General features: G+C 59.6%; 2 protein-coding genes across 5 annotated transcripts in view; one reads left to right on the top strand and one right to left on the bottom strand.

Annotated features, from left to right (window-relative positions):
* The first annotated feature begins 8,317 nt into the window (after nt 1–8,317).
* Nucleotides 8,318–27,340, top strand: part of DOCK6 (dedicator of cytokinesis 6) — a 43,960-nt gene continuing 24,937 nt past the window's right edge. For all 4 annotated transcript variants that reach the window (XM_055128387.1, XM_055128383.1, XM_055128384.1 and 1 more), the window contains exons 1-14: nt 8,318–8,427; nt 14,393–14,480; nt 15,578–15,753; nt 15,940–16,008; nt 16,094–16,223; nt 17,337–17,549; nt 17,884–17,969; nt 20,334–20,400; nt 20,523–20,672; nt 22,347–22,427; nt 22,556–22,709; nt 23,211–23,338; nt 23,427–23,520; nt 24,018–24,180. In XM_055128387.1, coding sequence (XP_054984362.1) covers nt 8,384–8,427; nt 14,393–14,480; nt 15,578–15,753; nt 15,940–16,008; nt 16,094–16,223; nt 17,337–17,549; nt 17,884–17,969; nt 20,334–20,400; nt 20,523–20,672; nt 22,347–22,427; nt 22,556–22,709; nt 23,211–23,338; nt 23,427–23,520; nt 24,018–24,180 — 1,643 coding nt within the window. In that variant the 5' untranslated portion in view covers nt 8,318–8,383. The remainder of the gene's footprint in view (nt 8,428–14,392; nt 14,481–15,577; nt 15,754–15,939; nt 16,009–16,093; nt 16,224–17,336; nt 17,550–17,883; nt 17,970–20,333; nt 20,401–20,522; nt 20,673–22,346; nt 22,428–22,555; nt 22,710–23,210; nt 23,339–23,426; nt 23,521–24,017; nt 24,181–27,340) is intronic.
* ANGPTL8 (angiopoietin like 8) lies at nt 24,465–26,725 on the bottom strand. Its single transcript, XM_012934554.2, has 4 exons — nt 26,435–26,725; nt 26,094–26,255; nt 24,808–24,917; nt 24,465–24,720 (listed from the first exon to the last, which is right to left on the bottom strand). Exons 1-4 carry the CDS (start codon nt 26,723–26,725, stop codon nt 24,693–24,695), a joined length of 591 nt encoding a protein of 196 aa, XP_012790008.2. The 3' UTR covers nt 24,465–24,692.

A 27,340-nucleotide genomic window follows, 5' to 3' on the forward strand; every position in this document is an offset into this window, starting at 1 on the left:
AGGGGGCGCTCTAAGACAGCCTCCAAGGGGCTGGTTCTTTCATACTTTGGTTTCTTGCTTTGTTTCCAAAGCCCAGTAATGCAGTAGATGCTCGAGAAACCCCTGCGCAATGAATAAATTCCACAAAGCAGGTGTGCTGCTCTCGGAGCACCTGTCTCTCCCCCTTTAGATCATTTGGTTCTTCTCCTTTGAAGACTCAAAGAGGTCAAGGGAACATCTGAGGTCACACAGCAAAGTGGGTCCAGGCGGAATTTTGAAGCCCCAAGAGAGATGAGAGGGAACAGGATGTCTCTTTCCAGCCCCCAGCGCCGCCCTAAAGAAGTAGTCCTTTCAGGGGGCTGGAGCGATAGCACAGCGAGTAGGGCGTTTGCCTTGCACGCGACCGACCCGGGTTCGATTCCCAGCATCCCATATGGTCCCCTGAGCACCGCCAGGGATAATTCCTGAGTGCAGAGCCAGGAGTAACCCCTGTGCAGAGCCAGGTGTGACCCAAAAAGCAAGAAAAAAAAAAGAATTAGTCCTTTCAGACAGGAAGATACTACAGCGGGGAGGGTGTGTTTGCCCTGCACACAGCTGACATCCCTTAGGGTTGTCTGAGCACCACCAGGAGTAATTCCTGAGTGAGTGAAGAGCCAGGAGTAACCCCTGAACACCGCTGGGTGAGACCCAAAAAGGAAAAAAAAAACTAGTACTTTCAAAGCTCTTGAGGCAATTTCTTTTTGGGTCACACCCAGTGATGCACAGGGGTTACTTGTGGCTGTACACTCAGGAATTACTCCTGGCGGTACTCAGGAGACTATAGAGGATGCTGGGAATTGAACCTGGGTTGGCCGCATGCAAGGCAAATGCCCTACCCACTGTGCTATCGCTCCAGCCCTGAGGCAATTTCTTTTTATGGGAGGCATACCCCCAAAACCAAAGATAAGTGTGTAAGTGGGCGCTGAGGAATGCCAGCATTCATCACATTTATCTGTGCTCTGAGGCTACTCCTGACTCAGTGCTCAAGAGTCACTTTTTTTTTTCTTTTTGGGTCACACCCAGCGATGCAGGGGTCACTCCTGGCTCTTCACTCAGGAATCACCCCTGGTGATGCTCAGGGGACCATATGGGATGCTGGGAATCGAACCTGGGTCAGCCGCTTGCAAGGCAAACGCCCAACCCGCTGTGCTATCGCTCCAGCTCCCTCAAGAGTCACTCTTGACAGGGCTCTGAGATCCATACAGGGGCTGGAGCGATAGCACAACGGATAGGGGTTTGCCTTGCACACGGCCAACCCGGGTTTGAATCCTAGCATCCCATATGGTCCCCAGAGCATTGCCAGGAGTAATTCCTGAGTGCAGACCAGGAGTAACCCCTGTGCATTGCCAGGTGTGACCAAAAAAGAAATAAATAACCACAAGAATAAAACAGACCCACAGTGTCAGATCAGACCCCTGCACTCCAGCCCTTTGACCTAGCTCCCTGGGCCCCACTTTTGGGGGGAGGAGTTCTGATTTACTTATTGACTTTTGGGAGGGTGATTGGGAGGTCACACCCAGTGATGCTCAGGGTCATCCTCGCTCTGCACTCAGGAATGACTCCTGGCAGTGCTCGGGGAACCCTGTGGGATGCCAGGGAACGAACCTGGGTCAGCCTCATGCAAGGCAAATGCCCCACCCCCTGTGCTATCGCTCCAACCCCTGATTTATTTATTTGAAATACATATTATTTAAAATACAGAAATTTATTTGTTTTTGAAATAGAGAAGTTTATTTATTAAAGAGACAGCTGCCTGCTGTCTGTTCCAACATGCAGAAAGGACCCAGAGTCTGTTGCTTTCGCTGAAATAGTACAACGGGCAGGGTGATTGTCCTGTCCCAGGTTCGATGTGGCGGGCCCAGATTCAGTCCCTAGCGCCCCCTAGTGTCCCCCGCCCGAGCCCCGCTAGCAGTCATCCCTGAGCTCTGCGGCCGGGTGACCTTCCCCATAAACCGCGAAGAGCCTCCAGGGGGCGCCCGAGAGCAGCAGAGCGGGGCTGCGGGGCTGTCTTGGAGCTTCCTTGGGTTCTTCCTGACCCAGTCCTACAAGAAAAGAAGCACTGGACGAGGAGTCAGGCAGGTGTCTGCCCCCAACCGTCCCAATCTCCTCGAAGGAAGGCGACCGGACGCCTAAGCTTTCTGACCAGCGGGGTTTGCACCCAGGCCTGGCCAGCCGCCCCGCTGGGAACCGACTTTCTTCTGCGCCCTCCAGGAAAGGGGCTCGCCTGGGGCTGAAGCCGCAAGGGGGGCCGCGGTGGTGGGCGCTCCCCGCCCACATCCTCCACATCTGACGACGTGTGTCTGCTGGGAGTCCCAGCGAAGCCGGTTGCATCAGTGGCTTCAACCGCACTGAGGTCCACCTGCTGCTTCTTCCCTCTGATTCGTTCCTGGTAGCCTGAGGGTGGAGGTCCCTGAGCACTCCTGAAGGTGCTCGGGGAACTCTAAGGTTCAAGCGAAGTCTGCACCCGGGGCCCAGGAGTGAGCCTGTGCTCCTGATCCGTGATTACAATTCTGGAAATTTCTGCCTCTCAGCATTCACTGGCTGGCACTTTGTCCTCTGTCTGGTCATGGTCCCAGGTCACCTCTGTCATCCAGCACTCGAGAATCCCTGCCCCATGCCATGAGCCAGAGCCGGACCCTACGCTGTTTTCTTGGACCCCGCAACACCTATGTCAGGTGTCGGGAAACCCCCAGGAAACGGGAAGTGGAGGGGTGGAGGGGCGGGCAGAGGGAGGGAGGCAGGAAGGGCAGGAAGGAAGAATGGAGGGATGGATGAACTGCGGGAAGGAGGGATGGAGGGGAGGAAGGAAGGGGGTGGGTGGGCAGCTCTCGGGTTAATGAAGGGGCCTCCAGCCTCCCTGGGGCTTTGGGGAGTGACGTGGGAAAATCCTCTTCTTTACAAGACTCCGTTTGGTTGCTGGGCCTGAGAGGGAACGTGTGAATCTGGGGGCCGAGGGTAGCACAGGCCCGGGAGGGCACTGGCCTTGCACGCAGCTGACCCAGGTTCCATCCCCAGCATCCCAGAGGGTCCCACCAGCACTACCTGGGGTGATCCCTGAGTACCACCGGGTATGCTCAAAAAAAAAAAACAAAAACAGAAAGAAGTGGGGGCTGGAGCGATAGCACAGCGGGTAGGGCATTTGCCTTGCATGCAGCTGACCCAGGTTCGATTCCCAGCATCCCATATGGTCCCCCAGCACTGCCAGGAGTAATTCCTGAGTGTAGAGCCAGGAGTAACCCCTGTGCATCGCTGGGTGTGACCCGAAAAGCAAAAAAAAAAAAAAAACAAACAAAAACCCATAAAGAAGTTTGTACAGTGCCAGCGGCCCTGGGGCGCAGAGGACAGTGCTCAGCGGGCGCCCTGTCATCAGGACCCTGGGCAACCGTGGCTCCTCCTTTCTTTCTTCTTCTTGGGGGCACTTGGGGGCCAAGCCTGGTGGTGTCAGTGCTTGCATGCCAGCACCAGCCAACCCCTCCTGCGTGCCCCCTCCACCCCGTGGTCAGGTTGGAGCCAGAATCCCTGAATCCTCCCCCTGGCGCCCCTGAGTCTGGGCCTCCTGGCCACGACCATGCACGTACCAAGCTGGGGTAAGGGCGAGTCCCAGGTGTGGGCCGCCTCCACAGCCATGTCACCCAGAGGGACGCCAGTGATGTCCAGGAACGGGGCAGAGCCCAGAGACAGCTGCATCCGGGCCGGTTGCTCAGAGGCAAACGGGAAAGCTGCACCAGCCCGGGAGCCAATGCCCCTGGCCTGTCGCGGCCACTCCTGGACGCTGGACGCTGCCTGCTGCTGCCACAGGTGGGCGTGGTGGAGGCTCTCCCGACCTCCTGGGCCCCCTACCGGGCCCCCAAAAGTCCCAGCTCCTTACCTTCCAGTGCAAGTTCAGGGGGAAACTGAGGCTTAGCATGACCTCCCGACAGCTTTGGGACCCTGTGTGGCCAGGGTAGCCACAGGCAGAGCGAGCACCTGACCCCTTGTGCTGTGTCTTCAGCCGGTGCAACCATTATTCTTCATTTATGTGTTGTTTTGGGGGGGCCACATCCAGCAGTGCTTAAGGCTGACTCCTGGCTCTGGGCTCAGGGATCTCTCCTGGCGGCGCTCAGGACACTCTGTGGGGTATCCGGATGGACCCCTGGTCAGCCGCACGCAAGGCTGGCGCACTCCCCACTGGCCCATCTCTCGAGCCTGGGCCTGACCCCTCTGATCTCTCTCATTCATTCACTCATCATGTCATCCGGCTAAGAGGCATCTGAAGAGCCGAGAGGAGGGGCCAGAGGTGGGTGTGAGACCCGTGGGGACGGCCTCCCAGTAGCTGCTACCTGAGCTAGAACCTACCCCTGCACTCCACCCAGCCCCTCAGCAGGTCGGTGGAGTTGGTGCTGTTCCCAAGTCAGACACTAGGGGGCGGTAGGCACTCGCGTTCAAGCTGCCTGATAAGCGCCACCAGCACTACTGCTGCTTTTTTTTTTTTTTTCTTTTTTGGGTTACACCCGGCGATGCACAGGGGTTACTCCCGGCTCTGCACTCAGGAGTTACCCCGAGCGGTGCTCAGGGACCATATGGGATGCTGGGAATCGAACCCAGATCAGCCGCGTGCAAGGCAAAGGCTCTACCTGCTGTGCTATCGCTCCAGCTCCTGTCTATCTTCTTTATTCTTCTTTTGTTTATTTTTGGGGCCACACCCGGTGATGCTCTGGGTTACTCCTTCCTCTGCACTCAGCAATCACTCCTGGTGGCTTGGGGAACCTCACAGGTTGCCAGGGATCAAACCTGGGTTAGTAGCGTGCAAGGCGAGCACCTCCCTGCGGTACTATCCTCCAACCCCATCTTGTTTACTGTTTCAAAAAGTCCCCACTGTTCCAGGGAGATAGTACAGAGGGGAAGGTGCTTACTTTGCACACAAGTGACCCAGGTTTGATCTCTGGCACCTCACAGGATCCCCTAAACTCTGAGTAAAAATCCAGGAGAAAGCCCTGAGTATCAGGGCATATGTGAGACCCTGGGGGATGGACTCTTGACCAGATGTTTCCAAGGCATTTTCTCTAAACCCCAGTGCACTCTTTCTCCAGGCCCGATAGAATGTAGCTCCTGATGCTTCCAAGGCAATACACCAATACCCTGTGTATTGCCGGGTGTGACGAAAGAAAGAAAGAAAGAAAGAAAGAAAGAAAGAAAGAAAGAAAGAAAGAAAGAAAGAAAGAAAGAAAGAAAGAAAGAAAGGAAGGAAGGAAGGAAGGAAAAAAGAAGATAGACAAACTTCGATTCCTGGAGCGGGGAGAAAGAGAGATAACCCCCAAAGAAATCAGGGTGGGGGTGGGGCTGGAGCGATAGCACAGCAGGTAGGGCGTTTGCCTTGCACGACGCTGACCCGGTTCATTCCCAGCATCCCATATGGCCCCTGAGCACCGCCAGGGGTAATTCCTGAGTGCAGAGCCAGGAATGATCCCTGTGCATTGCTGGGTGTGACCCAAAAAGTAAAAATAAATAAATAAATAAAGCATTAAAAAAAAAAAAAGAAGAGGGGCTGGAGTGATAGCACAGCGGGTAGGGCGTTTGCCTTGCACGTGGCCAACCCGGGTTCTAATCCCCCAGCATCCCATATGGTCCCCTGAGCACCGCCAGGGGTAATTCCTGAGTGAAGAGCCAGGAGTAACCCCTGTGCATTGCCGGGTGTGACACAAAAACCAAAAAAAAAAAAAAGAAGAAGAAACCAGAGCGGAGATGAGAGGGCAGGGAACACAACCGGTGCCTCAGAAGCACAGATGCCCCCAGATGCCCCTAAGAGGTCACTAGGATCAAGTCCGTCCCTCACAGGATGCTCAGCTCACCTGCCCTGCCCCGCCCCACTCCCTGCCTCAGTTTCCCCTTCAACTTCTCCCACCACCTCTCTCTTTCCCGGCTCCTTCCGTCTCACCCCGCAGCCATCTCTAGCCACCAGAAGAGACCAAAGTCCCACCAAGCTCAGCCTTGTTTGAGCAGCTGTGGTGTTGGGGGGGTCCCCCCCCCACGCAGCCCCGCCTTGCTGAGTCATGCCTCACCCATCAGGTCTGGCAGGATGGGGCGGCCTCTGCAGCCAGCTGGGCCACGGTTACTCCTTGGAGGGAACCTGGAAGCAGGCCGGACGCATGGGCAGAGGGATAGGCAATCAGAGAGGTCAAGAGCTTTTCCCTGGGCCACACAGCGCATGGGATTTAACTGGTATGCAGAGACACCCACGTGATGGGGCGGGGAGGGGGCGGGTCTCAGTCCCAGGGGCACAGTCTGCAGTCACAGAGGTGTTGTTGGACTGTGTGAAGAGTCCCCACCTCTCTGGGCATCCTGGAAAAGGGGGTGATGGGGCGCAGAGAGCTCAGTGCTTTGCACGCGGGGGAATCAAAACTTGGTTTTTCAGTTTGGGGGAGTTGGGTCGCACTCAGTGCTGGCCCCGTGCTTGGGGGGTACTCCTGGGGTGCTTGGGGCACATGCCAGGCAAATACCTTCACCTCTGTACTATTTCTCTGGCCCAAAGAGTTTGATCCCTGGATCCCCGCGGTCCCCCAAACACCTCTGGGAATGACACCTGAGTACCCACCAGAGAACAGCCCCTGAGCACTGCCGGGTGTGGCCCCCAAAAAAAGAACCTTCAAAAACAAGGAGTGACAATCCAGTGGGTAGGGCAATTCGCCTTGCTCACGGCTGACCTGCTTTCCACCCCCGGAACCCCACATGGTCCCCCGAGCCTGCCATGAGTGACCCCTGAGTGCAGAGCCAGGAGTGAGCCCGGAGCACTGCCCGAGGTGGCCCAAAAACAAACACACAAATTTAAAAAGGAGGATGGGGCCGGGCGCGCCTCTGCCTTGCGCCTCTGCCAGAGGGTCCCCTGAGTCCCCTCAGGAATGATCCCTGAGTACAGAGTCAGGAGTGAGCCCTGGGCACAGCGGGGGTGGCCCCAAAACAAACAGAAAGAAAAAAGAGCAAGAAAGGGACGGTAATGGAGGAGGTGCGGAGGCGTCTGAGAGGAGGGAGGCGAACACGGGCACCGGCCGGCCGGGTGCGGTCAGGACCGACTCTGCCCGGGGAGGCCAGCGGAGGCCTCTGGGCCCTGAGCCCCTTTTCCGGCCCCGCCCGGATCCCCAGCAGCGAAGACGCCAGGCAGGGACTTTAGCCCAGAAAGCTGCAGGTTGGGTGCGGGCCAGCTGGGGTGGGGCGCGCAGGAAGGGCAGGGCGGGGCCCCACCTGGCGTCTGCGGGGACCCGAGTGGCTGGACCACTCGGGCAGGTGCGTGGGCGGCGGCCACACGTGCCCGGATCATATGCCCAGATCACAGCCGCCTGCCGTGCCCTCGCTGGCCGGGGAAGGGAAGGGGGGCAGAGGGTGAGTCCAGTGAACCCGCCCCCCCAACACCCCTAGATCCAGAGCTGACATGTGCGCCCACCACATGAGCATTGGGTGAAGGTGGCCGGAGGTTGAGCGGAGCTTGGGGGTGTCTCTGAGGCTGTCGGTGGGGTTTGGGGAGCCAACGGGCACCAACTGGGCCCCCAAACGGATCAGGTCGCCCGCACCTCCTTTCTGGACCTTCTTCTGGGGTCCGGGGGTGTGTCTCCCGGCGCGCGTGCGCATCGCGACCCCCAGGACCCAAAGTTCTCCCCCTACCTGGACGCGGGGGCGTGTCTTGCAGAGGCTTCAGACCCCCACGATGAGTCGGGCCCAGCGAAACCCCATGCGCATCTGCTCCGTTTGGGCCACGATCTATGCGCCACGCTCCGGGCGCAGTCAGTCTGGGGGCGCGGGGATCACCCCGACAGTGCTCAGGAATTATTCCTTACCTCGGGCTCAGGAGTGGCCCCTGGCAAGGTCCGGAGACATAGTCCAGCAGGGACGGCGTACAGGGCGCGGCCACCCGGGCTCGATCCCCCGCACCCCATAGGGTCGGTCCCCCGAGCCCCGCCAGGACTGATCTCTGAGCACAGAGCCTGGAGTCAGCCCTGAGCACTGAGGCTCACAATTAAACAAAACCCCCAAACGGACGCGGCGTGGCGGCGCGAGGTCAGCCCTGGACTCCCGGACTCTCTCCGGCAGCAGGCAGCAGATCTGGGGGCGGGCAGGGGCCGTCGAAGGGGCAGCCCCCCGCCGCAGCCCCGGACCCCCGCCCTCTGCGCCCCGGCCGCGCGGCACAGCCTCAGTTTCCCCCCACCCAGGCGGCTGGGGGACCCCGCGCCCAGCCGGCCTGCAGGGGCAGCACGGAGCGGCCCGGGCCACCCGGAAGGGCCCCGCCTCCGGCCCCGCCCCTGCCCGGCCGGGCTGCCCAGAGCGGGCGGCGGCGGCGGCGGCGGGGACGGCGCGCGCGGGTCCGGGGCGCTCGGGGACCGCACCGGGGCGCGGGGCCATGGCGGCCGCCGAGCGTCGCGCCTTCGCGCACAAGATCAACAGGTAGCGCGGGGCGCGGGCCCCACTTCCCACGAGGGACCCCCCGGCCCAGCCTCCCCCGCAGGGCGCCCCCCAGACCCGCGGAGTCGCGCAGGGGCGCGGGAGGAGGCGGGCGGAGAGGCCGCGGGGGCCCGGAGCGCGGTGGCGTCGGACGGTTTCCCCCTCCGGACGCGTGGGGGCGTGCCGGGGGCCTGCCTGGAGGAGGCGGCGCGGGGGACGCGGGAGCCGGACGCCCTGCGGGTCCCCGCGCCTGAGGGTGGCCGAGGGCCTGTGCGTTCTCTCCCCTGTGCTTGCCGTGGCGCGAGGATGGATGCTCCGGGTGTGCCGATCTGGGACCGGATGAATCAGCCCCAGAAGTTTCCAGAGCCCTTCCCTCCCGCCCCCCGCGCCGGGGTTCCCTGTCCAGCTGTCGGGGGTGTGTGTGGTAGGGGACAGCTGTGGATGTCCAGCTTCAGGCTCTCCCAGCACCGGCTGGTCGCGGCTGAATGGACGCGGTGGGGGCTGGGGCCCAACCAGCTGGTGGGCGGACAGGGGAGGGGACAGGCGCCAGGCGCTGGGGGATCCGTGTCCGCGGCCTGGAGAGGGCTGGGAGCTTGGGGGTCAGGCCTGGACTCCTGGTTCAGGATCTACTCAGGGCTCCTGTCCTGCCTTTTGTGGGTGGCAGCGTGGGACAGTGGCCACAGGGGCAGCGCGGGACAGTGGCCACAGGGGCAGCGCGGGACAGTGGCCACAGGGGCAGCGCGGGACAGTGGCCACAGGGGCAGTGCGGGACAGTGGCCACAGGGGCAGCGCGGGACAGTGGCCACAGGGGCAGTGCGGGACAGGGACCACAGGGGCAGCGTGGGACAGTGGCACAGGGACAGTGCGGGATGCTGGCCACAGGGCCAGCGGCAGCGCAAGCCCAGACAGCGGCAGGGCAGATTACAGGTTAGCTGCAGACACCGGAGGGAGGGCTGTGGGGGAAGGTGACACTTAAGAGGTGGAGGGAGTGAGGGAGGGGTTGAGCATCTGGGGGGAGGGGGGCTGAGCCCGTGCAAGGCCCCAAGGCTGGGGGCATCTGAACTGCCCCCCCAGGGCTGAAGCCCTTAACATCTGAACAGAAGATGCTTGTCCTGGGTGTGCAGACACTTCTCTGACGATTGTCACGGGCTCTGCACGGGCTCAGCGGGGACATTCAGCAGCCAGGACCTTTGGTCTCCTGCAGCCTGGGGGCATTGTTGCTATTGCTTCCTGCTGTCTAGTTCCCCTCCCCGGCCCTGCCCTTCCCACCCCTCCTGCCCTCCTCTCCTCTCCCTTCTGCTCTCCCCTTTCCTCCTCTCCCCTGCTTTCCCCTCTTCCCCTCCCTTTTCCAATTTTCCTTTCAGTTTTGGGTCACGCCGAGCGATACTCAGGGATCACTCCTGGCAGTGCTCAGGGGACCCTTATGCGGTCCCTGGGATTGAACCCCTGTCGGCCGGCGTGTGAAGCCAGCGTCTCACCCGCTGTCCCATCACTCCAGCGCCTGCCTATAGGCCGAGCCCCCTGGGGGATGACCCTTGTCCCCGTGTCCCGTGTCCCATGGCTGGGTGAGAGCTGTAACTAGGTTCCTGGTGGGAAGAAGCCGGTGCCCACCCCCGGCGCCCCCTGGTCTCGGAAACAGCACCTCTTCCTCCCCAGCCCACATGTTTGTCTGTTCCTCCCGGGTCGGCCACACAGCCCTGCCCACGCGCTGTCCCGGAGCGCCCCTGTGCCCTGCTAAATAGTAAGGTCCAGAGAAAGTTCAGGACATTCACCTTGGGGGTGCTTAGGGATCACTCCGGTAGTGCTTGGGGGGGGACCCTATGTGGTGCTGGGGATCCAACCCCATCAGCTACATGCAAGGCAAGTCCCTATCACCCCAACCTGTTTCCAGCCGCCAAAAGGTGCCGCTTTAAAGACCACCACCCTGCTTGGCCTCAGGGCAGAGGCCAACTCTGAGCAGTGTGTGCTCCAGCCATTTGGTCTTGTAGGAGCATCCTTGAGGATGACATAGGCACATGGGAGGTTCGGGTGAACTGTGGCTGTCTTAAAGGGGACCCAGGGACAGGATCCTGTGGGCTGGGATGCCACGGATCCAGCCTTGTCCCCCAGCACAGTGTCAGCATGGGGCATTTCTGTGGCCTCCTGTCCCTTTTCATTGCTGCATAGTACTCCCAGGCCAGCCACTGTATTCTACATTTCCCTATTACCGGAAGTGTTTCTTTTGGGGACTGTCTTTGTCTCAGCGTACCTAAATAGCTGTGTCCTGCCTGGCTGTTTCCTAAATTTAGCCTCAGCGTGCAAGGGCTGCAGGGCGTAGCTGCTTATGCTTTGCTTGAGAATCACTGAGGATTTTTCCAAAACTCTCTCGGGGGAGCCTGGATACATTTGCATTGCTCCACGCCCTACCTGGAAAACATGTTTCTTTTCTACCCTCTCAGGTCCTGGGGGAGCAGGGCTTGGGTGTGTGTATGGAGGGGGGAGTGAAGCGGGGAAGGGTTGCATTCCTCCTCTTCTCCTTCTGTCTTTGCAGCAGCAGCAGGGCAAGTGTGCCACTGATGAGCCACCTTATCCCTGGATTTGGGCGGGGTGGCGGGGAGGGGGGGCGGGGGGCGAAGGTTGTGGCGCTTGAGAGACATCTAGTGCCAGAGACTGAATTCGGGCCTTCTGTCTACAAAGCAATCAGATTATCTCTTTTGTTTGTTTACTTTTTTGGCTTTTTGGGTCACACCCAACGATGTTCAGGGGTTATTCCTGGCTCTACACTCAGGAATTACTCCTGGCGGTGCTCAGGGGACCATAGGGGATGCTGGGAATCGAACCCGATCGGCTGCATGCAAGGCAAATGCCCTACCTGCTGTGCTATCGCTCCAGCCCCGGAATTTGTGATTTTTATGGACAATCATTTTCTAACCTCATGTGTTTGGGGGAGGGGAGCTACCTAGTGATGCTTAGGGCTGACTCCTGGCCCTGTGCTCAGGGATCACTCTGGGTGGCGTTGGGGGGATCGTAATGTGGTGTCAGGGGTGGGACGGAAGTCGCCACATGCAAAGCGGAAAACTGACCCCCCAGTACTGTTTCTCTGGCCCCCAGACTGAAATAATTAAAAATCATGATTCAAAAAAAAAAAAATCATGATTCAGGGCTTGGAGTCAGAGCACAGAGCTGAGGGCGCTGCCTTGCATACCACTGGCCCGGGTTCGATCCCCAGCACCCAAGAAGATCCCCAGCACCCAATAATTGATTCCTGGGTGCAGAACCAGGAGTTAAGAACAAAAAGGCATAGTTTGTTGGGGGAATAGGGGGGCAGAGAGAATTCTGGTGGTGCAGCAGCAACCCCTGAACCCCTCCAGAAGTGACCCCTGAGCACAGAGCCAGGAATAAGCCTTATGCACCCAGCGCCCCTCTTGACGTCCCCCCAAGAGCCCCATGGGGTAGAAAGGGTTGCTGTGAACCTGGCACGAGCAAGCTCTAATGAGCGCCTTGTGTACCAGCACCCCAGCTCCCCGGGACACTGCCGGTCCCCCCTCCCAGCTCCGCGTTCAGAGCCCCGTGACCACCCTATTGTCCCATGTATGCAGGGGACCCCCCTTTCCTCACTCTTGGGAGCTTCCAAGGCTAGAGGCAGAGGAAGCTGGAGCCCCCAGCCCTGCCTCCCCACCCCGAGGCGGCAGCTGTGCAACAGCTGGAGCTGAGCCCAGACAGACCCCCAGCCTCCCCCTCTCTGGACTCCCCCAGACCCCGTGCGCCCCAGCCATCCAGAGTGGGCGGGCCCAGTTTTTCTTTTTTTCCTTTTGGGTCACACCCTGCTATGCTCAGGGGTTACCCTTCATTCAGGAATTAGTCCTGGGGGTGCTCGGGGACCTTATGGCATGCTGGAGAATCCAACCTGGGTCGGCTGTGGCTGCGTGCAAGGCAGACGCCCTGCCTGCTGTGCTGTCGCTTGGGCCCGAAGCAGGCCCAGTGTCGATGCCATTTGGGGATAATCCTTCATGTTGAGCACTGTACTTCTGGCCCCGGGTGCCCCATATTTCCAGAAATAGCAAACAGGTGAGCCGGGGGCTGGGCTCCCCAGCTGCCCTCAGGGTCACGGCGCAGAGTGTGTGGGGCTGGGGGCTGGGGGTGTGGCTCTGTGCAGAGTGTCCAACTCACTGGGGCTCCCTCCAAAAGCAAAGGAAAAAACACGAGTGTTCCCCAGGGGTGCCCGGCTGGGGACCCCCACCACCTGTTTCTTAGCTGGCCACAGAATATGCGGGCTGAGGCCTGCGGGGCCACGATTCGTGACTTCTGGCTTTTCTTGCTTGCTTGCCTGCCTGCCTGCTTGCTTTTTGGGTCACACCCAGCGATGCTCAGGGGTTACTCCTGGCTCTGCACTCAGGAATTACTCCTGGTGGTGCATGGGGGACCATATAGGATGCCAGGGACTGAAACTGGTTCGGCTGTGTGCAAGGCAAACGCCCTACCCGCTGTGCTATCACTCTGGCCCAGCTTTTCTATTTTGTTCATTTCCAAGCATCAGGGGTGAGGGCACCCGCAGGCGGCCGACTCCTGGCACATAGAGGGCCCCTGAGCAGGGTGGGGAGTGAGCCCTGAGCACTGGGCTCGGAGTAGCCCTCTGAGCACCTCCAGGTGGAACTCTATATCTCCCCCTAAAACTATTCCAGACACACAGAGGAGTGGGGAACGCAGGGGGTGAGGCCTGAACCCCCAGACAGGCGCCGCCTTCTTGGCTTGGAGAGCGAAGAGCGAAGTCTCTGACAAAGGCCCAGGGAAGGTGTAGTCTGAGCCGGGGGGGGGGGGGGGGGGGGGGTGGGGGTGGGGGGGGAAGGGGGGGCAGCCTGGGCCCCTCCCTCAAGCTGGGCTGGGCTGGCCTCGCTGGAATGGAAGCACCTAGCAATTGGGTTTTCTGAAGGGTTTCACTCAGCTCAGTCTGTCAAAAACGCCTCCCTCCCCCCGGGGCTGGAGCAATAGCACAGCAGGTAGGGCATTTGCCTTGCACGCGGCCAACCCGGGTTCGATTCCCAGCATCCCATATGGTCCCCTGAGCACCGCCAGGAGTGATTTCCTGAGTGCAGAGCCAGGAGTAACACCTGTGCATCGCCAGGTGTGACCCAAAAAGCAAAAAACAAACAAAAATGCCCCCCACTGAGTGGGTGCGGGGGGAGGGGGGGACACCCTGGAGCGATAGTACAGTGGGTAGGGTGTTTGCCCTGCACGTGGCTGACCCGGGTTCGATCCCCAGCATCCCATATGGTCCCCCAGCACTGCCAGGACTAATTCCTGAGTGCAGAGCCAGGAGTAACCCCTTTGCATCGCCAGGTGTGACCCACAAAGCCAAAAAAGTAAACAAAACCCAACACCCAGGGACTGAGAACGGCGGGGCCAGGGGCAGTGCGGCTGGACTGACACGGGTTCATCCCTGGAACCCCCCAGGCCACCAGGATTGTTCCCTGAGCGCAGAGCCTGAGCAGTGTTGGGTGTGGCCTTCGCCCCAAAATAAAGACGAATTTCATGGGGTGCTGGGGATCACACTGGGGGTGGCTGGATAAAAGGCAGCACTTCACCAAGCCCCCCCATCTTCTCTCTCCCGGGTCCCAGACAGACATGTAAGTGACTAGTGACTCAGAGATGGGGGGCGGGGGAGGACAGAGGAGGGCAGTGGGCCCATCTCCCGTCTGCGCCACACCTCCCCGCTGTCCCACCGCTCCGGCCCCGAGCGGGCCCCGTGTGGATGCCACTCTGGGGACAGTCTGAACCCAACTCTGTACCGCAGGCTACGGCTGCACCTTATTTCCAGAAATAAAGAGAAACTGGAGAGCTGTAACGGTCTGGGCCTGTCCTGTACCGGAGTCACGGTCCCCGCATCCCCGAAGCTCTTTTCCCCTTCTGAGCACTCACGGCGGCACCCTCTGCCTGAGTTTCCCGGGGAGGGGGGCGGGGACCTCCTGCAGTGTCGCCCCTGTCCCTGCAGGACCGTGGCTGCCGAGGTGCGGAAGCAAGTGTCCCGGGAACGCAGCGGCTCCCCGCATTCCAGCCGGCGCAGCAGCGGCTCCCTGGGGGTGAGTGAGTTTGGGGGGTCCGCACCCCCTGGGGCTCTCCTCCCCAGGGCTCTGCCCCTCTACTTCTGCCCTGTGGGAAATCTGAGTCCCCTTGAGCCCAGGGACGGTGGTGGGGGTTAGGGGGTGCTGGCGCTGTCTTGGCAGCTGCTTCCTGAGGATGGGGGTGGGGGTGTCCTGTGCATTGTCCAGGCTGTGATCGGATCCAGCCATCCTGCCTGCTGTCCCCGCCTTCGACCACCCAGAAGGGGACTCTGGGACTCTGGGTGGGGGTGGGGAGCCTCCTGGTGGGGGCTGGGGGCGGGGACTTGGGAATCAGCCGGGCTGTTTCCTCCCAGCCTGAGTCTGCAGGCCAGAGCAGGGCGTGATTTCCTGCCTGCTGGGGGGGGGCGGGAGAGGGTGGTGTGCTCCCTCCTCCTGACTCCTGCACCCTCCCAAGCTCCAGGCGCCGCCTTTAGCCTCAAGTCCAAAGCCTGGGCTGGAGCTGGGACTGGCTGGGTATACTCACCTCGTTTCCAGCAGACCCTATTCGTGTCCTGGGCACCTGGTGCACTGGTGAAGGGACAGGTGTTGGGACATTGTATGACTGAAACCAATCATGAGCAACTTTGTGACTGTGTTCCTCAGTTAATAAATTGATTGAGGGGGCTGGAGCGATAGCACAGCAGGTAGGGCGTTTGCCTTGCACATGGCCGACCCGGGTTCGATTCCCAGCATCCCATATGGTCTCCTGAGCACCGCCAGGAATAATTCCTGAGTGCAGAGCCAGGAGTGACCCCTGAGCATCGCTGGGTGTGACCCAAAAAGCAAAAAAACAAACAAACAAAAATAAATTGATTGAATTGTCACTGTCACTGTCATCCTTTGCTCATCGATTTGCTCGGGCGGGCACCAGTAATGCCTCCATTGTGATTCCTGGGTGCAGAGCCAGGAGCATCGCCAGGTGTGACCCAGAAAACAAAAATAAAATAAAATAATAAAATAATAAATTAAAAATATCTAGGATGCACCGCTAGGGGGAGTCCCTGAGCACAGTGCCGGGAGGAGCCCGTGAGCATCAGGGGCTGGGGTCTCAGCCCACCTGCCCGCCCCCACTGCAGGTCCCGCTCACCGAGGTCATCGAGCCCTTGGACTTCGAGGATGTGATTCTGAGCCGTCCCCCAGACGCCGAGCCCGGGCCGCTGCGTGACCTCGTGGAGTTCCCAGCAGATGACCTAGAACTGCTGTTGCAACCCCGAGAGTGTCGGACCACCGAGCCGGGGATCCCGGAGGATGGGTGGGTTCTCACCCCGCGGCCCCATCCACACACCAGAATCCCAGCAGCTTCCTGGTAGGGCTGTGTGACGCGGGACTAGGCACGCTCCCTCTCTGAGCCGGGGAAGTGTGGTTGGCCGCCTTTTACACCACCAGTGGGTGAGCCCCAACGCCGGCCACAGTTTACCTGGATTGTCTTTTGGTGCAGGAAGCTGGACGCCCAGGTGAGGGCGGCTGTGGAGGAGTATACCGAGCACTGGGTGATTGCCCATCGCAGGTGGGTCTGTGTGCCCCTGGATGTGCCCGCCGTGCCTGCTGGGAAGCCGTGGACCCACTGCCCACTGCGCTGCCCGCCCTCCTAGGTACCAGTGTCTGAGCGCTGCCTATAGCCCCGTCACCCCGGACAAGCAGCGGGAGCGGCAGAAGGGGCTCTCGCGTCAGGTCTATGAGCAGGACGCTTCTGGAGATGAGAGGTCCGGCCCTGAGGACTCGGTGAGGCATCCCAGGGTGCGTGTGCGTGCGTGTGTGCGTGTGTGTGTGTGTGTGTGTGTGCGCGCGCGCGCGCGCGCGCGCGAGCGAGCGTGCTACAAGCCCCTGGGAAGGGAAACTAACCAAACCCCCAAACGGGATTACTCGGCTTCCCCGAGAATGAAGAAGATGGAGCATTAGTACAGTGAATAGGGTGATGGCTTTGCATGCAGCCTACCCAGATTCTACCCCGGGCACCCTGATGTGCCCCAGAGCCCGCCAGGAATGATCCTAGAGCTCAGAGCCAGACCTAAGTCTTGAGCACCGCTGGGTAGATCCCAAACACCCACCACCACAACCAAAAAAAACCCACATTTCCAAGGGAGCGATAGTAGGGCAGGTAGGCAGGTAGAGTGCTTGCCTTGCTCACCCCAGACCCAAGTTTAATCTTTGGCACCACATATAGATGGTCCTTGGGGCCTCTCCAGGAGTGATCTCTGAGTGCAGTAAACCCTAAGCACAGTCAGGTGTGCCCCCCCAAAACACATACACTCACACGTACATACAACTAGATGAAACAAAAACCAACCAACAAAAACCCCCAAAAGATAGAGCCGGCATGTGTCCAACACTGCACATATACTCATCCTGATTCAGTCCCTCAGCTCACAGCCAGAATAACCCCTGAACACTGCTGGGTGTGGCCCACCTCCCTCTGCCCTCCACCCTCCCCCCAAAAAAGAGAAAAGTCAGAGACTGATAATTATAAACCTTTATTAAATGTACTGAATTCCTTAAGTTCATTTCCAACCCATGTGCCGCAAAGCCACTACACCCATTTTTCAGATAAACTGAGGCACTGCAAGACTAACTTTGCTCTAGCTGACTCTGGGACTTCTGTCAGGCAGGATCGTGGGTCACTGACAGCCCCATTGAGAAAAAAACTCCCCCTCCTCAGGGGTCAGTGGATAAATTTCCAGGGAAGATTCTCATTGGCCCGGCCTAGCCACGTTCTAATCTTACAGCCAATTGCGGCAAACCAGCGAGGTGTGGCGTGTTCTGATTGGCCCCTCTAAGCTCAGCCAGGGAATGGTGCGTCCACCCGGTGCTCAATGCTAGCATGTTCTCCCCGGACAGGACGACCCCCGGCATAGCTCGGGCTCCCCAGAGGACACCCCGCGAAGCAGTGGTGCCTCTGGCATCTTCGACCTGAGGAACTTGGCCGCCGATTCACTGCTGCCCTGCTTGCTGGAGCGAGCAGCTCCTGAGGAAGTGGACCGGAGGAACGAGACCCTGCGGCGGCAGCAGCGGCCCCGCGCACTGCTCACCCTCTACCCAGCCCCCGATGAGGTGAGTGGGAGCCACGGAGGGCGCAGCCCGGATGGGGTGATGCCGCAATGGGGTGTTTCTACGCGTGCCTTGCACGGTTGTGGGTCTGGGAATTAACTGGTGGATGTGGCCTGTCCATGCCTTGCGGGATGGGGTTGGGAGAGTGGGGGCTCTACTGCAGCCTGTGCAGGGAGCAGGCCTGGGGTAGGCCGTGTGCAGGGGAGAAGGGCATTGCAGACAGGGGCACTGCCTTTGCGGAGCTCGGAGCCACACACAGCTGCCCACGGACTCAAGCTGGGAGTGGGGCGAGCTGCCCCTGGAATCCGGCCGCGTCTCCCCCATCTGCTCTTTTTAGGAAGAGGCGGTGGAACGTTGCAGCCGGCCGGAACCGCCTCGCGAGCACTTCGGACAGAGGATCCTGGTCAAGTGTCTGTCCCTTAAGTGAGTGTGTAGACCCACCTGCTTAAGCCCCGCCCAGGCCTTCCCAGCCCCTTCTCCAGCCTCTTCCTAGTCCCTCCCCCAGCTCCTCCCCAGCCACACCTCACTCCTGTCTCTAGCCCCGAGCCCCTCCCCCTCCCTAGACCCGCCCCCAACCATTAAGACCCGCCTCAGCCCTTCCCTAGCTTCCCGCCCAAACCCTTCAGCCCTCCCCTCAGCCCTCCTCAGCCCCTTCCTAGTACCTCCCCCAGTGGAACTCCCCTCAGTCTATTTCTGGCCCACAGCTCCTCCCCCAACACCCTCAGCCACTCCGCCCGTTCCTCTCCCCCTCAAGCCCCGCCTCAGCCTTTCTCAGCCCCGCCTCCAGCCCCTGTTGGCCCCACCCATCCCTCTTAGCCCCGCCTCCAGTCCACTATTGACCCCACCCAGTCCTCTTAGTCCCGCCTCCAGCCCCTACTTAGTCCATCTCCAGCCCCTCCTCAGTCCCATCCACCCTCTTAGTCCCACTTCCAGCCCCTATTTAGCACCACCCAGCCCTCTTTTTTTTTTCTTGCTTTTTGGGTCACACCTGGCAATGCTCAGGGGTTGCTCTGCACTCAGGAACCACTCCTGGCGGTGCTCGGGGGACCCTATGGGATGCTGGGAATTGAACCTGGGTCGGCAGCGTGCAAGGCAAACGCCCTACCCACTGTGCTATCGCTCCAGTCCCCTCTTCGTTTTTTTTGAGGCTTGTTTTTTTTGGGAGATGAGGCCAAACCCATCTCCAGACCCCATTTAGCCCCGCGTCCAGACACTACTTAGTCCCTCCCCAACCCCTCTCAGCTCCACCTCCAGCCCTTCAGCTCCTCCCCCAACCATTTTAGCCCCACCTCCGGCCCCCTCCCAGCCCTGCGGAAAACCCCCTGGGTAGCCAGAGTCGGAGTCAGGAGTAAGCATATCAACAGGTGTGGCCCTGAAACCCAACATACAAAACAAAACAAAAGCAATTTAGGGCTGGAGAGAGATTCCAGGAATATTGGCCTTACACGTGGCGGACCGGACCGTAGCTTGATTCCGGGAGCCATATAGGGTCCCCTGAACTCTACCATAAGTGTTCCCTGAGCTCAGAGACAGGATTAAGCCCTCAGCACCGCCGGGTGTGGCCCCCCAAGAAACATCAAAACAAAAGCAACATAAACTGTGCCCTGAGAACACGACCCGGACCCGGCCGGCCAACCCAGCCTGTACGGCCTCGGCTGTCCCTGGGCCCCACCCCCATCCCAGTCTCTGCACTAAGGCGTTCTTTTTTTTTTTTTTTTTTTTTTTTGCTTTTTGGGTCACACCTGGCGATGCACAGGGGTTACTCCTGGCTCTGCACTCAGGAATTACCCCTGGCGGTGCTCAGGGGACCATATGGGATGCTGAAATGGAACCCGGGTCGGCCGCGTGCAAGGCAAACGCCCTACCCGCTGTGTTATTGCTCCAGCCCCCACTAAGGCGTTCTTATCTCTATGCTCCCACGTAGACACCCCAGCTGGTGTCACGAATGCAGGAGGCGCACAGTGAGTTTGGTCAGGGACTGCAGGCAGGCTTCTGGGGCAGGAGGTGTCCCCGGCCTGGGGCCAGACAGGGCCTCCTTTTCCTGCCGACTTCCAGGCAGGAACTCGGAGTGGGGGGGAGGGCAGGGCCCGGCTCGGGTCCAAGGCCACATCCTGCTCCTCTGTTCCCACGCTGCTCCCAGCAGGGGGCCAGTGGAGAGGCCCTGTGGGGGCTGGAGCCCGGCCTGGGGCCACCAGTTTTCCGCTCGCTGCAGGTCCCAGCAGCCACGTGCCTTCCTGTCTCAGGGGCCCTGTGACTTCACCGCTGGGTGTCTTGGTTTCCCCCGTCTGTCCGCTTCATGAGGAGGGGCTGACGCTGGGAGATCCCAGCGCTGTAAGGTCCAGAGCGAGCGTTGGGCACAGAGATCACTCCGGGCAGGGCTTGGGGGACCCCTAAGGGGTGCTGGGATTGAAATCGGGTCGACCATGTGAAAAACTAGTGCCCTCCCAGCCATGCTATCACTCCAGCCCGGAGACAGGCCTTCTGAGCACTGAGTGACAGTTGGAACGGCTTCCTGGGGGCCAGGTCCCCTTTCCCAGTGAGGGCCAAGCCCAGAGGGAGGGAGTGGTAGACGCCCCGAGCCCCATTCACCTCCAGGTCTTTTTATTTTTTGCCTTTTGGGGGTCACACCCAATGATGCTCAGGGTTACTCCTGGCTCTGCACTCAGGAATCACTCCTGGTGTTGCTTGGGGGACCCTATGGGATGCCGGGGATTGAACCCGGGTCTGCCATGTGTAAGGCCAACATGCTCCTTCCACTGTCCTTTCACTCTGGTCCCTCACCTGCAGGTTTGAGATTGAGATTGAGCCAATCTTCGGCATTTTAGCGCTGTATGATGTGCGGGAGAAAAAGAAGGTAGGAGCCCCTGCTCCCCTCGGGCCTTTACTAGCCTTTTCCTCCTCCTCCTCCTCCTCCTCCTCCTTCTTCTCCTCCTTCTCCTTCTCCAGGCTCCACTCAGATCCCTCTCGTACCCCCAGATCTCAGAGAACTTCTACTTCGACCTGAACTCAGACTCCACCAAGGGGCTGCTGAGGGCACATGGCACCCACCCCGCCATCTCCACCCTGGCCCGCTCCGCCATCTTCTCAGTGACCTACCCTTCTCCCGACATCTTCCTGGTCATCAAGGTGCCTTTGTGTGTCCCTGTGTGTGTTGGGGGAGAGGTTGTTGTTGCACAAGGGCCGATCACCGTGATAAAGGCGTGGTGGTGTCTGCACTCAGGGAAGAAGATAGACATGTCACCAGGAGAGTAGTCTGGCCTGTCACAGGGAAAGCTGAGACCCTTAGGCCTCTCTGGTGGGGCTTCCATGCAGAGGTGACTGTTGAGCTGAGCCCCACGAATGGGCACCTGGGGAGCAATGGCACACTGGATTATACAGATGAGCATTATTATTATTTTTTTCTTTTTGGGTCATACCTGGCAATGCTCAGGGGTTACTCCTGGCTCTGCACTCAGGAATTACTCCTGGCGGTGCTTGGGGGGCTATATGGGATACTGGGAATCGAACTTGGGTTCGTTCCATGCAAGGCAGAACACCGCTGTGCTATTGCTCCAGCCCCAAGATGAGGGGGTTTTTTTGGGGGGGGGTCACACCCAGTGATGCACAGGGGTCATTCCCGGCTCTGCACTAAGGAATTACCCCTGGCAGTGCTCAGGGGACCATATGGGATGCTGGGCATCGAACCCAGGTCAGCCGCGTGCAAGGCAAACACCCTACCCACTGTGCTATCACTCCAGTCTCCAGATGAGCATATTTTAAAAGTTGTTTTTCTTATTTGTTTGTGGCTGAGTGTTTCAGCCTGTCAGGGGAGGAAAGACTAATTGGCTAATTGGCTCGTTGCCATGGCATTTTCTGTTTCCAGGCACAAACTCAAATTTCTATGCTGCGAATATTCACTTAGGCTGCATTAACTATGTTAATTGGCCACGGCAGGTTCAGAGAGAATAGCACTTAAGGCACAAGTTTGTTTGTTTTTTTTCTTTTTGAGTCACACCCAGAGGTGCTCAGGCATTACTCCTGGCTCTGCACTCAGGAATTACTCCTGGCAGTGCTTGGAACCATATGGGATGCCGGGGATCAAACCCGGGTTGGCCGCGTGCAAAGCAAAGGCCCTACCAGCTATACTATTGCGCCGACCCCCAAGGCACAAGTTTTACAGGCGACTGATGTGGGTTTGAGCCATGCAGGATTAGGGATGACTCCTGAGCACACAGCCAGAAATAGTCCCTAAACAGGGAAATTGTAGTCCCTAAACCAGATGTGGCTCCCAAACAATCAAAGGGTGGGGGGAAGAAAAGGCCACCTGATGACCAGGCATCTCAAGAAGTTACTTTTATTTGTTTGGTTTTGGGTCACACATGGTGGTACTCCTGGCTTTGTGCTCAAGGATCACTCCTGGTGGGCTCATGGGACCTTTGGGGATGCTGGAGATACAACTCAGGGCTGCCACGTGCAAGACCCTACCCGCTGTACTATCTCTTTGGCCCCGGCATTCATATTTTTATCCTCAGACCTGCCACAGCTACCATAAGACATATGGGGAAACTGAGGCACAGAAGGAGTAAGGGACTTGCACTAGTGAGGGCTGGAGTCCAGGCCTGGTAACTCAGCCTCAGAAAAATGGAGGCAAAATGAGGAGTTTGGGGTTTAGGGTTGGAGAGGGTGACCAGTGCTGGATTCTGAGAACATCAGGGTGAGGGGGGGCACCCCCTGGGAGAGGGTGAATATTGGCCCTAAGGGGTTCAGGAGGGAAGTTGGACCTGGATAGCCTTCGCTGGACCTGTGCCCCCTCCCCCCCAGCTGGAGAAAGTGCTGCAGCAGGGGGACATCAGCGAGTGCTGTGAGCCGTACATGGTGATGAAGGAGGTGGACACAGCCAAGGTGAGGCTGTGCGGGCTGGCGCGGGGGTGGGGGGGTGGGGGGATGGGGGGGGAGGGGGGGAGGGTGGGCGTCTAGTGCTTTAGAGGCCTGCTAGCTCTAAGGCGTTTGGAGGGGCTGTCTCTTTCCAGAATAAAGAGAAGCTGGAGAAGCTGCGCCTGGCGGCCGAGCAGTTCTGCACTCGTCTGGGCCGCTACCGCATGCCCTTCGCATGGACGGCCGTGCACTTGGCCAACATCGTGAGCAGTGCGGGGCAGCCGGACCGCGACTCCGACTCGGAGGGCGGTGAGGAGGCGGGGTTGGCGTCAAGGGGCGGGGCTGGGAGATGAGCGGGCCTGGATAAGAGGCGTGGCTAAACCGTCAGGAGTAACCCATGTGCCTAGACCTGGGCGGCTGGGAGGGGCGGGGCTTGTGGTGGGGGCGGGGTTGGCGTCAGGAGGCGGGGCTAGATAAGAGGAGGGGTTATATGCAGAGGATGTGTTCATAGGCTGGGGCGTGAGGGAGGGGCGGGGATTGTGGGAGGGGCGGGGTTAAATGAGAGCAGAGCGTGTTCATAGGTGGGGCAGGAACTGAGGGAGGGGCGGAGACTGTGGTAGGGGCAGAGCCTGGCGTGTTCTTAGGCTGCGGCAGGATGGACTGAAGGGGCGGGGCTTGTGGCAAGGGCGGGTTTACCGAAGAGGAGAAGAGCAGTGCCCTCTGCCGGCTAATCTCGGTACCATCTCTGCATTCCCATGTCACTGCTCCTTGCAACCCCTGTCCCTGGTCATTGTCACTGTCTCCTCTTAGAGCGCCGGCCCACGTGGACTGACCGCCGCCGTCGGGGCCCCCAGGACCGGACAAGTAGCGGGGACGACACCTGCAGCTTCTCTGGCTTCCGCCCAGCCACGCTGACAGTCACCAACTTCTTTAAGCAGGTTCAGTGCCCCCTGCGAGCAAAAGGGGCTGTGTGGGGGAAGGCAGGGCGCCCCATCACCATCTCACCTGCTCCTTCCGTGCCTCCAGGAGGCCGAGCGGCTGAGCGATGAAGACCTCTTCAAGTTCCTGGCCGACATGCGGAGGCCGTCCTCCCTGCTCCGGCGCCTGCGGCCGGTGACTGGTACGTAGTACGCCCCTTTCCCTCTCCTTACCCCCCACCCCCTGCGCCTCAACCAAGAGGGCGGTCACTCTTCCTTGTGCATTGTGTCACGCCCGGGAGACCCAGTGACAACCGTAATAGATAAAATTCCTGACTTCAGAAGTTGGGGTTTCTCATGGGGGACATTTTTTAGTATCTCAAAATATAAGACAGACCACTGTGGGGTCGCCAGAAGAACTTAGGTCTCGAGGATAGGGGGCAAGAGATGTGGGGGACACTCTGTAGACACAGGACAGCGGGCAGGGTGACGGCCTTGCAGGTGACTTACCAGGGTTCTATCCCTGTCACAATATATGGTCTGCTGAGCCTGCTAGGGTGGCCCAAAGACTTGAAGACAGAGAGAGAGGAGTTAGGGGCCACTCTGGCCTTCGCACTGGAAGGCCAGGATCATTGCAGGGTTTGGGGGAGCCCAAAGCCTCCTCGCCAAGTGCAAACCAGCTCCCCACCTCGTTCCTCAGCTCAACTCAAGATCGATATCTCCCCGGCACCTGAGAACCCCCACTTCTGCCTCTCCCCGGAGCTGCTGCACGTTAAGCCCTACCCAGACCCCCGGGGTCGACCCACCAAGGAAATTCTGGAGTTCCCGGCCCGTGAGGTCTACGCTCCCCACACCAGCTACAGGTACTGGGGAAGTGTCCTTGCATGGGGTTGGGGGGGCCGGAAGCGGTCCCCCTTCCTCCCATTTTTTTTTTGCTTTTTGGGTCACACCCAGTGATGCACAGGGGTTACTCCTGGCGGTCCTCAGGGGACCATATGGGATGCCGGGATTCGAACCCGGGTGGACCGCGTGCAAGGCAAACACCTACCCGCTGTGCTATCGCTCCAGCCCCCCTTCCCATTCTAACACACACACACAGACAACAATCAGGCTGAAATGCCACTGCTCTGCTTTAATGGGGGGCACATCGGTAAATGAAGGGGTACACGTCCTTCCTCCACTCCTTGCCGACGGGCCATGTCCTCGGCCTGCATCACTCCGCCTGCTTCCGTCTGGGCTCCGTGGCCGGAAGCGGAAGCGGGCCTGCCTCCCGCGCCTCTACGCGCAGGCGCCCTGCGGGGCGTGGGCGTGTCCCAAGTCGCCGGTGATGCTTGACGATGATGCTTGACTGGATCCTCAGTTGGTTCCGATGGGCTCAAGCCGGGAGCGCTGCCGTGTGCAGCCTGGGAGGGAGAGAGAGTTTAGTCCCGCACATGCTCCCCGCAACCCCTGCTCCCCCGGCTCCTGCGCGCCACCCCCGCCCCACTTACCGCTCCTGGATCTGTCGCAGACGCTGTTGCTGCGCCTCCATCTCTTGCTTCTGTCGCTGCACGTGGCCCGTGAGGGCCCAAATGATGTGACTCTGCTCGTTGGCATGCGCCTGAGAAGGCCAGACAGAAACCTTAGCCAGGGTTTCATCCTCGCCTCCTCATCTGAGATGCACTGCCTACCCCTCCCCTCTGTACTCCCCTGCTGCCTTGGCCGCAACTTTCCCCCCAGTAAAATGGGGATAAAATTGAGTTTGCTGGGGGCCAGAGCGATAGCAGAGCGGGTAGGGCGTTTGCCTTGCACTCGGCCGACCCGGGTTCAATCCCCGGCATCCCATATGGTCCCCCAAGCACCGCCAGGAGTAATTCCTGAGTGCAAAGCCAGGAGTAACCCCTGAGTGTCGCTGGGTGTGACCCAAAAAGCAAAAAAAAAAAAAAAAAAAAAAATTGAGTTTGCTGGGGCTGGAGTGATAGCACAGCGGGTAGGGCATTTGCCTTTCATGCGGCCGACCCGGGTTCGATTCCCAGCATCCCATATGGTCCCCTGAGCACCGCCAGGCGTAACCCCTGTGCATCGCCAGGTGTGACCCAAAAAAGGAGAAAAAAAAAATTGAGTTTGCTTTTGCAAGGGCTGTTGAGAGCATCATTTGGGTTATCAAAAGGCAGAAAACAGTACTGGACACTTCTTAGGCCCTGCAGACTGGAATAATAAGCATTTATTGAGGGCAGAGTTTTTTTGGTTTTGTTTTTGGTCCACACCTGGAGGTGTTCAGGGCTGACTCCTGGCTCTGTGCTCAGGGATCACTCCTGATGGGGCTCACGGGACCACGTGAGATGCCAGAGCTCAAGCCCAGGTTGGCAGGGTGCAGAGCTCCTGGCTGTTCTGTCGCTCTGGCCTTAGGGGCTGAGTATTTTATTTGTGCTGAATTCCTCACACCTTAGGTGTTTTTCTTATTTGAAAATGGAGAAACTGAGGCACCGCCCCAGACATAGATTTTGCCCAGGGTTACACAGGGGTTGAGGTTATGGAGGCCAACCGTGGGGGTCTCCAAGGCACAGTTTGTGCCTCACCTCTGCCAGAGAGGGAAGCCCCTGTTTTTTGTTTTTTGGTTTTTTTTTTTTTTTTTTGGAGGGGGGACTTGGGGCCACCCCAAGCAATGCACAGCTGGTTTGGGCTATTTGGGGCTCTGTGTTCCAGAGTCGCTTCCAACAATGTCCCTGCATCTTATACCAGGGAACAAAGCACGTGTCCTGCCTTCACCCTTTCGCTCAACCTCAAAGTCTCTTACCTTTAAGGCCTCAAATTCTTGGTGCGCGGGGCCCAGCCAGGCGCCCCTCAGCTGAGCCTCCAGGCGCTGCATGCTCTCCCTCAGCACCCGCTGCCCCTGGGCCACTTCTCCCAGGGCCTGGGCCGTGCTCTCCACCTGCAGCTTCAGGATGTCTTCTTCCACCTGATACAGACAGTGGAATATCGGTGTCCCGCCCAAGTCATCTCTGTTCTCCCGAGACTGGCCCGATTTTCACCTGGGAACTTCCTGATTTCCCCCGGCACACCCAGGCACCTCAGGCCCAACCGCCAAACCACAGCACACTCCTACCAACCCCACAACACCCCAACCACCGTGCCCACCTGCATCTCCAGTAGGTCTGTGCGGAGCTCCTGGGTCGCATCCCGGCCGTGGCTCACCTCCTGCCCCAGCAGCCCGAGCGTCTGGCCGTAGAGCCCCAGGCTGTGACTGGCCTCCTCCAGCCGCGACTCGGTGGTCCTGTACACGCCATTGAGTGCCTGGCCCAGCTGCAGGGCGCCGTGGAAGAGCAGCGTGAGCTCTTCCTGCTGCGCCGGCTCCGAATCACCCACGGGGGCAGCGAGGGCGGGCGAGACCACCAGGGCACAGAGCAGGCACAAGCCAAGCGTGGCCATGGCTGAAGCTGGTCTGAGAATGCGGCCTCGGTGCTGCCCCGCCGCCTCTTATGCCCCGGCGCCGTCCTTAACCCCCGGTCAATCGTTAACCCGCCGCCCGGGGTCCTGGGTTGTGCAAGGGGCTGGCACGGCCACCGCGGTTGCATCAGGCCCTGTCTGGCTCGGACCACGCTGGGATCATGCTGGTTTGGGCTGGGGGCCAGGTGTGGGCTGGGGGTACTGGGGAGAGGACAGGGCCGAGCTTTCTGCAATGCACAGGGCAATCTCGAGGCTTCTCTGGAGCACTAGGCATCAGGGCTCCTCCGCGCACACCCACCCGCTAGGCCTGTGCTGGGATCCCTGTCACCTGACCCAGGGACTCGCAGATGTGCCACTTTCCTTTGTGGCCAGCCAAGCTCTCTGAGCCCGCCGGACACCGGGCCGAGGTCGCTGCTGTATTTTTTGGTGCAGCCATTGTCATTCTTGCTGTTTGCCCTCATCGTGACGGTCACAGGGCCTGAGCTGAGGGGCCCCACCACCTCCATTAAAGCAAGGGCGACTGCGGCCGAGAGGGGCGAGTGAGGCCAGCCCTACCTCTACCTCCAGCCCCTGCCTCAGTTTCCACTCCTATTTGCT

This window comes from Sorex araneus, chromosome 2 (genome assembly GCF_027595985.1).
Source record: "Sorex araneus isolate mSorAra2 chromosome 2, mSorAra2.pri, whole genome shotgun sequence".
Lineage (NCBI taxonomy): Eukaryota > Metazoa > Chordata > Mammalia > Eulipotyphla > Soricidae > Sorex > Sorex araneus.